The sequence below is a fragment of the Panthera leo genome, chromosome D3, assembly GCF_018350215.1.
Source record: "Panthera leo isolate Ple1 chromosome D3, P.leo_Ple1_pat1.1, whole genome shotgun sequence".
In the NCBI taxonomy this organism is placed as follows: Eukaryota; Metazoa; Chordata; class Mammalia; order Carnivora; family Felidae; genus Panthera; species Panthera leo.
Window position 1 is genome coordinate 23109480 of NC_056690.1, and position 9583 is coordinate 23119062.

The following is a 9583-nucleotide window of genomic DNA, read 5'->3' on the forward strand; positions in this document are numbered from 1 at the left end:
GGTCATGGTCTCGTGTTTCATGAGTTCGAGCCCTGCATCAGCCTCTGCGCTGACAGTGCAGAGCCTGCTTGGGACTCTCTCTCTCCTACTCTCTCTGCCCCTCCCCTGCTCACTCTCTCTCTCTCGAAATGAATAAATAAACTTAAAAAAAGACTTGGCAAGGTTAAGAAGCTTGCTTGTGATCACACAGCTCAAGAAGTACCCCAGCAAACTTGAGTCAGTAGACCTGTGTTCTAGCACTGTGGCTCTGCTGGTAGAAGCTGTGTCACCTTGGGAAAGTTGCTCTGCCTCTTGGGTTTCCTTACCTATAAAAGAAGGGGTTTGTTGCCTCTACAGGTCCCTTAGAAGTTCAGAGGTGGCAGTCACACCCCTAAGGGCCAGTTTGAGTTGGGCCTTGAAGGATAGGCCGGAAGAAGTGAGGAGGGGAAGAGTGACTCAGCTTCAGGGAAGCCCACACGTTCCCTGGGTTCCCTGAGGAAGCACCTGCTCCGAAGAAATCTCTGAAGCCACTGTTGCCTGTGTTTCCAGACTTGACTGGAGTTTAGGCCTCAGATGAATCTTTTCCTGGCTGGTTTTGACCCTCACTTTTCTTTTCCTTCCTGGCTCCAAAGGGGGTCATGGGACCAAAGCTGCACCTCCCTGGACGGGGATGCCCAGGGCACCAGGCTCCTCTGTCCCTGCCTGTGTCCTGTCCCAGGTGGGTGGGTGGAGTTTGCAAGGCTTCTCTGGCCCTGCCAGGGAGCCACATAACTAGAGGCCCACAGTGGGGCCTTCCGCACAAGAACTAGGGACTGGATGGACCAGGAGCTGTGGGATGTGGCAGAAAGGACAGTGATACTTCTCATTCATCCTTGGACGCCTGGCTCAGCACAGGCCCTGGCACCTGGTAGGCCCTCAGGAAATGTATGTGGAATGAGTAGATGTGTTCCTTCCAGTGGCACTAAACACCCGGGCCCCCTTCACTTGCTCTCTCTTCTCCAGCCCCACCCAGCCTGGTGAAGAGAGCCAGGTAGGAGCCAGGGCCACAGGCACAGGCCCCTTTCCTGGCGTCATACAGAATTTCCCTGTGGACCAAGAATTTTCCCTGGTCTAGATCAAATGCCGCCGCCCCCCCTGCCGACCACCACCTCACAGGGCCTCCATTTCCCACCCCTTCTCCCCCCACCCCCACCAGCTAGACCCCCTAAGCCAGGGGGTCTTGTTTCCAGGGCATGCTTGCGTCCATTCAGCACATTTCATGTTAGCTGCCATTTGCCTGCGACCCTCACTGGACTGTGAGTTCCATGAGGACAGATCCAGATCTTCCTCTTTTTTGAATCTCTCCCCAGCTCAGCCTTAGTACCCTCCCTGGCATGTAGTAGGCCCTTAGTAAAAACTACTGAAGGAAGCCAAATCCTGACCTGCCCCAAGCTCCCAGGCAGATAGCCTGAGAGACTCAGACCCCTGTCCCTCCCTGCACCAAAAGCCAGTTAATAGAAGATTTTAATGGAAGCTGTCTATGACTTTGTATCTCTTCTTCTTTTTCTTCTTCTTCTTCTTTTTTTCCCCCTACCTTTGATACATTCCAGAAAACTGATTTCACAGCTAAGCTGGATTTTCTTGCCTGGCATCTCATATTGATTTTCCCCTGCAGGGCTAGAAACTACATTCCACAGGCCTATGTGTGAGACAAGCCAGGTTTTTCTACAGATTTGCAAAGCCACAGTCGAGAGGCCTCAGTCCCGGCTGAGGCTCCGCCACAGTTCATTGATCCCAAACATGTCCCTCTCCTTCCCTCCACCACACCCACCCACCACACCTCACCTGTGATATAACAGGAGTTTAACTTTTGGGCTTTTTCTTCCAATGCAAACTGACATAGACGATTGAGCTGTGGAACAGATAAAAGGTCACCGTGAGGAAGCAGGGGTAGGAGGAAAAGGGCAGGACCCCTGCTTGCCCCTCACACCCCAGAGGTCCCCTGTGGCTCCCCTGAGCTCAGTTAGAAGGTCACATATGGCCTTTCTCTTTCTTTTTTTTGTTTTGTTTTGTTTTAATTATTTTTTGAGAGAGAAAGAGAGAGAATAAGCGGGGGAGGGGCAGTGAGAAAGAGGGACTGAGGATCCCAAGCAGGCTCTGTGCTGACATCAGAGACCCTGATGTGGGGCTCAAACTCACAAACCATGAGATCATGACCTGAGTTGAAGTCGGATGCTTAACTGACATCCATCCAGGTGCCCCTGGCCTTTGTCTTTCTTAAATTTTTGTTTTCTAAAAGGTTCAAATAATGCCAGGAGTAACCATTGTCATTTGGTGGGGGACTTAACTAGCCCTCTCTGTACATTGACTTATGTAAATTATATGCACTCATAGGAACAGCTTGTTTGGCTGGCTTTCTGTCTTTTATACAAATGGGATCATACCATATACATTTTTCTGCAGCTTGCTTTTTTCCTTGGGAATAAGTCTTAGAATTCTCTCTGCATCAGCACAAACAGTTGAATGTCATTCTTGATAACTGCCGCCTGGCGTTCTGTAATAAAGATGTGACACAACATTTGGCCATTTCACTTGTGATGGACACTAGTTGTTTTCTATTTTTCGCTGTTACAAACAACACTGAAAAGAAAATTCCGGATCAGACCTCTTAATGCTCAGGGCCAGCGTTTCCCTCAGGTGGGTGCCTCAAAGAGGAATTTCCTGGCCAAAGGGCGGGCACATTTTACATTGCAACAACTGTTTTGGAATGCCTCCCAAAGTGTCTGGACCTGGTCACGTGGGCACTCCCAGCGGTGAGTCCCACCTTCCCACACCCCTGCCAGTGTTTGATACCACTTGTCACAGTTTGTGCCAGCCTGAGCCTGTGGTGCTTTGGACCCTGGCACTTGCAGCCTTCAAAGCCTCATGGTTTTCTGCGCTGTCCCCTCGAAACTCCAGGAAGGAGGAGAACACGCGGAGCCTGCTGAACGACAAGCGGGAGGTGGTGGCACAGCGGCAGCGCTATGAGCAGTACAGCGTGGTGGTGGAGGAGGTAGGTGGCCCCAGGCCATTGGGCCTTCGCCGGGTGGGGGAGAATCAGCTAGCCCTGGGCCCCTCGGCCCCACGCTTCTGCTGTTGCAGGTGCCGCTGCAGCCAGGTGAGGGCCTGCCCTATCGCGGGGATGACTATGAGGACGAGTACGATGACACGTATGATGGCAACCAGGTGGGCGCCAACGATGCTGACTCGGATGATGAGCTCATCAGCCGCAGGTGAGGCCGCAGGGCAGCTAGAGGGCGGAATCCCAGGGGCACAGCGATTCTCCCAAAGCCTCTTGTGTACACAGCTGGGGAGACCAAGGCCCTGATTACGTGAGCAAGTCAATGGTAGAGCCAGGGCCCAAACCGAGGCCTCTTGACTCCTGGTCCAGTGCTCCCTCCACCCCCAGTCACTCCCTTGGCCATTTGGCCCAACCCATCCTGAGTGGGGCAGCATTAATTTGGTTTCAGGCAGTCATTTTACATTGTTCTTTTTAACTACAGAAAACTCTCCCCAATAGAACCTTACAGAGATTTCCCAGTGCAGATAAAAGCAGAGCTGCCCCAGCTCTGGCTAAGCCCCCATATCAGACTCTGGTACCCTCAGAGGGTCCGGGGACTGGAACAAAGCTGGCTTGAAAAGCACTTTGTTTTTTTTCCAGCTGCCTGAGCCCATCCCCATCCTGACAGCCCCCTCTCACCCAGCCTGATTCCCTCCTCCCTGAGGCTCCCTCTCCAGGTTTAATCTAGTCTTTGATCTCACTTTCTCTCTAAACCCTCAGGCCCTTCACCATCCCTCAGGTGCTGAGAACCAAAGTGCCTGGAGAAGGGCAGGAAGAGGACGAAGACGAGGAGGAGGAGGAGGCTGAGGACGAGGCTCCCAAGGTACCTCATTGGCAGGTGGTAGATGAAGGGGAGGGTGTGGTTCTGAAGGGCAGATTGGGAGCACCGTGCCCCTGCTTGCCTGCAGCTGGCTTTCAGGCAGCCCCAGCATCCCTGCCCAGGAGAAGAGGGGCTCCTTCAAGCCTGAGATGCCCACTTGGAGAGTTGCTGGCTTAGAACTCCCCTCCACTACTCAGTGGAGGCTCAGGGGCCAAGCCTTTGAGCTGCTGGGTTCATGAGGCCCAGGAGCCTGGGGGCCGAGAGAGGGGCAGGCAGTTCTTGGCCACCATGCTCAGGATGCCAGTTCTTAAACTCACAGAGGTGTTAGAGCCCAAGGGCCCTTGGAGGTCATCTGGGCTGGTGGGTTTGCAAATTGTATTTTTTAGCAGCTGAACTTTTTCTTCAAATGAAATCTTAACTAGAACCTCAACATATGAAACAGATAAGGACGGGATTGCTCAGCTTGAACCCGAGTGGCACCCTGGGACCCCCTGTATCCCCTCATGCCCTCCCACCAGGGTGACAAATTCAGATGTGTCCAGGCCAGGCTACCAGGATAAACGAGTAGTGGGTCCTGATGGAGACTGTGACTAGTGGAACAGAAGTACACATACCCTCTGCCCAAGGGGCTCCTCAGCATAAATGTAGGCCTAGGGCTTCCAGGGCTTTCCCTTCTTCCCAGGCAAGAGGTCAGCCTGGATTTTTATGTAAAATCTCCCAGTTTTCAAATGTTATCAGTTGTACGTGTGTGTGTGTGTGTGTGTGTTAACAGTACAGGCCACCAAAAGCTATCTGTGGTTCTTAGGCCACAGCTTTTCCTGCTGCTAGTCTAGACTCCTTTGTTTGTTGATCCCTTCCCCCCCCCCCCCAAAAAAAAAAACAGTCTTTGAGAGAAGGTACTCCCTTGGGGCACCTGGGTGGCTCAGTCGGTTAAGCATCCGACCCTTGATCTCAGCTTAGGTCATGATCTCACAGTTTGAGAGTTCAAGTACCACATCAGGCTCTGTGCTGATGGCAGAGAGTCTGCTTGGGATTCTTTCTCTTCCCCCCCACCTTCTGTCTCTTGCTCTCCCCCCAATACATAAATAAAAACTTAAAAAAAAAGAGTGGGTACTCCCATAGCACATTGGTGGTGGTGCTAGAATGAGAACGAGTCAGCTCCCAGGGGCAGCTTTCTTGGCTTTCAAGACCCTATGTGGCCTCTCATGGTGGCCATCTTGGCCTGACCCCCATTTGTCATCCATGCTCCAGCTATGGTCCACTCGCCCCCTCATGCCTGTGCAGGAAGCCTCAGTCCCTTTAGCTGCCTCCCCATCACAAAAGAGGTGGGAGGGACGGAGGAGAGAGGCTTCAAATGGAAACCTTGGACCAAGCAAGGGTGTCTCCTTCTAGGACATCACCCTGCCATAGCCTGGCTTTCCCTCACTCCTAGCATGGAGGCATCAACAAGATCCAGTCAGGCACAGCCTCACCACAGCTTTGGGAAATAGAGAGGCTCATGACTCTAGATTTTTTTTCTCCCCTCCCCTCCACAGCCCGACCATTTTGTGCAGGACCCAGCGGTGCTGCGGGAGAAAGCAGAAGCCAGGCGCATGGCCTTCCTTGCCAGGAAGGGGTGAGCATTTTCAAGCGCTGTTTCTGGTGGGAGGGGACCCATCCGGGAAGGGCTCAGCCAACCACCTAGGAAGCCCACACGTAAACCTTGAGTGCTTTACATGTATTAATTTAACCCTCACAACAGCCCTATGAAGTAGCCACTGTTATCATTATCCTTACTTTACAGAGGAAGAAACAGGCCCATCCCCATCCCTAAGCCCTCCTCTCCTTATTGTGGGCTGTGGTCAACCCACAGTGTGTCCTTCCCTCAGCCAGGGACCCATCCAGAGGCAAGGCTCAGAGAAGAGAATTCACTAGACACAGGACCGGCCAAAATCCCCACAGCCCTGCCCTTGCTGGGCTCTATTTCTTCTCCCACTGGAAGCTGGGACATGGGTTTCCTGGCCCAAGCCGTGCGTCCTCTCCCAGAGACCTCTGAGAAAGGCAGTGAGCTCTTCCCATCTCCTGGGGTGGGTTGTTCTTCCCTCAGGTACCGGCACGACAGCTCCACAGCAGTGGCCGGCAGCCCCCGGGGCCACGGGCAGAACCGTGAGACAACCCAGGAACGCAGGAAGAAGGAAGCCAACAAGGCGACGCGAGCCAACCACAACCGGAGAACCATGGCTGACCGCAAAAGAAGCAAAGGCATGATTCCATCCTGAGGCCGCCATGGCAGGGCCAGCCGGGAGGCAGCGACACCAGACCTGCCGGGCTGAGTTACCATAGCCTTGGGTCTCCTCACCAGTTGGCCTCCTGCCAGGGCCCCAAGTTCAACTCCACCCCTCAACAGCCTCAGCTTTGCAGCCCCTGAGAAGGCCGCCTCGTCGTCCACCAGCCAGCCGTGAGCGCCTTCTTGCAGAACACACAGTGCCTTATCCCACAGTGGAAGAACCCCTGGGGCAGGAAGAACCCCAGCAGGCAAAAGGGATGGGGACAGAGCCCCAAGGCAAGCCCCACAAACCTCGTGCAGCAAGACACCACTTCTCTTTTACCCCGGACGGCAGGAAACCTGTAAATTTAAAAAACAAAAACAAAAAAAGACCTGCAAATAAAATTTTTGACCCTTTCAAGCAATGATCCATGATGTGCCCATGGCCCGCTCCCCCTGTATCCCATTCTTCAGTGACGGCCACCATCAGGAGGGCAAGAAAGCTGGATGATCACCCGCTCTTCTCCTCAGCCTTTGGCGCTTGCGTCTCATTGTAACCCCTCCTGATGTTGCCCTGCTTTGCCGTGTGGTCCTGAGCACATCACTCCCTTCTCTGAGTATCCAGTCCCTGCTCGTGGAAGGAAGAGATAAAGGTGTGAGGTCCTGTGGTCCTTCTGTACCCTCTCGTTCAGTCCCTGCGACCTCCGCCTAGGGAGGTAGGTACTATTTCCTAGTGTAGGTGAGGTCTAGGTGAGGAAGGTGAGGCACTGAGAGCTGAAGCTGCCTGCCCAGGCAACAGCTAGGAAGTAGGAGAACAGGGATTAGACCCTCAGTCTGACCCCTGGTCTTTATAGGGTTCTAGACCCCCATAGGTGGTATCATCACCGTCTCTTAGCTGACTCGAGGACGCCTTTCCAGTAACAGCCAAAACCTGAGCTTGGTACTTCCTGGTTGTGTGTACACTCCATCAAATCCTCCAAAATCAGGGGGTCAGAGACCAGAAGACACAAATGAGGATGTCACTGCCAAGCCCTGTTGAAGGACTTGGACCTAGTTCCTCAAAACCTCCTCCCAGTGTGTGTGGGGGGGGTGGGGGGGTGGGGGTGGGCAGGCAGTTGGTTCACAGTGTGGCAGCAGCTGGCAGGCATCCTGATTCCCGCCTCCCCCCACCCCCCCCCCCCCCAGAACACTGCCAATCAACAGAGGATCAGCAGTGGGGTATTTGCTGGCCTGATCCTACCCAGCCTAGCCTGAAGTCCATCCATGGATCCAGGCCCCTGCCCAGCTGGACCTTGACAAATCACCGTAGATGCTTGTGCAATTTATTTGCACGTGGGTAGGATGAGTGTCTGGAGCAGCCAGGCAGACAAGCACTTGACGAATTGGTTTTGTTAGGTCAGCTGCACAAGTGAAAATCAATAGCAATTCCTCTGAGCCGCACCAGTTCTCCTGGTGCATTTGAGATGCAGAGCGGAGATGGGAGTGGTGTCTTCCCCTCGAGCTGCTGAATTAGGTGAGATCAGGCTGGGGGTCAGCCATTCTGACAGGCAGCAGGAAGACTCTGTTTCCTCCCAGAGGCATTTGCCAGGGACCATAGAGGCAAGAGTCATTTGTTTTCTCTCTCCCTGAGCTCCTCAGACCTAGCTCTTGTTCCTGGAGCAAGGTGAGGTGAGTCGGGGGAGCTCTGGGCTTTACCTACCTTACTTGTTACGGTTCACACAGCCCCTCTCACCTTCATTTTGTCATACGTAGCTCCTGACCGCTCGGAGCGGTGTTCAAGCCTCCTACTGGCATCCTGGTTTAAAGGATTTGAGAAGACAAGCAATTTTTCAAATTTCCCAGAATGTACTGCTAGGTCAAACTGGATCTCCCTTGAAGAATCATGTTCTTTCTCATTTCAGATCTTGAGGGCACCCTTTCAGGGATGCTTTGCAAACACCTCACTCAGGATCATCCAGAACAGTGCTGGTCGGCACACCCCTTCACCTCTCAGGGCCTCAGTTTTCCCATCTGCAAAGTGGGTATATTGGTCCAGGTGAATGGTTTCCACCTGGTGCCAATTAAGTCCTCTGAGGAGGCCCCAAGGTTTAAGATGAGCAATGGCACAAGTGTTACAAGTGAGGTGGGATGGGAGTCTGAACCCTGCTCACTTGATCACTGGGCCCCATCACCCCACTACTCCTAAGCAGGAATTTCTAAGTGCCTTCTCTACACCCTGTTAGAGAACATGACTATCACAGGCATTTCCTAGGAAGCTTGTACGACCTAGTGCCTCCAAGAGGACTTAGGACTTTGAGTGTCTTTGTTTCTAGCTCATGAGTGGCAATGATGGCAGACATGTTTGTTTGAACAGTGCTTCTGTGCCTCTGTGAGATAGGTAGGGCAGAGCCTGTCGTTGATAAGAAGGGACCCGGGAGCCCAGGGAGGGCAATGAACTTGTCCAAAGCCCATGGCAAGTTAGCAGCAGAGCCTGGATGCAGATCCTTTTTGAGTTCCAGGTACTGTCTGGAAAAGGAAGTGATTGGCAAGAACCTGCCTGTCCCTGTCACACTGGGAGCTTGGGCTAAATAACACAGGGAAGGAAACAAACAAAACACAAAAGTAAACCCACCAAAAATGCAGGGGGTGGTTATAGAGCCCCCTTCTTTAAAATGATGTCAATGAACTCTTAATAGCAATGTAAAAAACTAAATATTGACAAATAAGTTGTTTGAGTTTTTTTTGAAGAGAATAAATTGAATGGTAATGCATCATGATTGTGAAAATATTTTTTAAAAATTTGAATACAGACCAAGTCTGGAAAGGAATGTGCATAAATGAAAATGATGGTAAGACCATGATATTTGTAATGAGAATAAAAGCACTTACTGAGTACTTACCATGACTAGAGTATCTGCTGGGCGCTTTCCTTATGTTACCTTGTTTGATTCTCACAAGGTAGGTACAGAGGAGAAAATCAAGGTCAGAGAGGGTAGGTGACCAAGGAGGGATTCAGTCCCAGGATTGTCTCCTAAAGCCCATGCTCTTAACCCCTAAACCACATGCCATTCCTTTCTTGCCCCCACATCCTTATCCTTGTTACTGCTGTTGCTACAAAGGAGAAAATAACAAATCAAATAGCTGCAGAACAGGAGGATGGGAAGTCCCGTTTTGTCAGGCCAGGTTGATGGGACTCCACTAGTATGTATGCACACTCCACCATTGGACACGGTCAGATCTCAGATGTCCTGCTGCATTTTTTTCCACTTTTTGTTTTCAGATCCGTGCATCCTTTCGTCTGTGTGTCCAGTCTGCCATTGAGCCCGCTGAATGATTCTTCATTTTTATGTCCAGTCCCTCTCCAGGGGAAGCAGAGAAAAGGCTGGGAGTGGAGCTCTCTCAGCTAAGAGGAGAGCAGCAGAGCCCGAGGGGCACTGAGGCCAGGGAGGGAGCCAAGAGGCCAGGGCCAAACGCTCCAGGG

The 9583-nt window shown here is 52.3% G+C and overlaps 1 protein-coding gene across 2 annotated transcripts in view; it reads left to right on the forward strand.

The window, feature by feature from the left end:
• Positions 1–6544, forward strand: part of ASCC2 (activating signal cointegrator 1 complex subunit 2) — a 40673-nt gene extending 34129 nt beyond the window's left edge. For both annotated transcript variants that reach the window (XM_042909963.1, XM_042909964.1), the window contains 5 exons: positions 2917–3010; positions 3100–3230; positions 3779–3881; positions 5414–5493; positions 5965–6544. In XM_042909963.1, the coding sequence (XP_042765897.1) occupies positions 2917–3010; positions 3100–3230; positions 3779–3881; positions 5414–5493; positions 5965–6136 (580 nt within the window). In that variant the 3' untranslated portion in view covers positions 6137–6544. The remainder of the gene's footprint in view (positions 1–2916; positions 3011–3099; positions 3231–3778; positions 3882–5413; positions 5494–5964) is intronic.
• The last annotated feature ends 3039 nt before the right edge of the window (positions 6545–9583 follow it).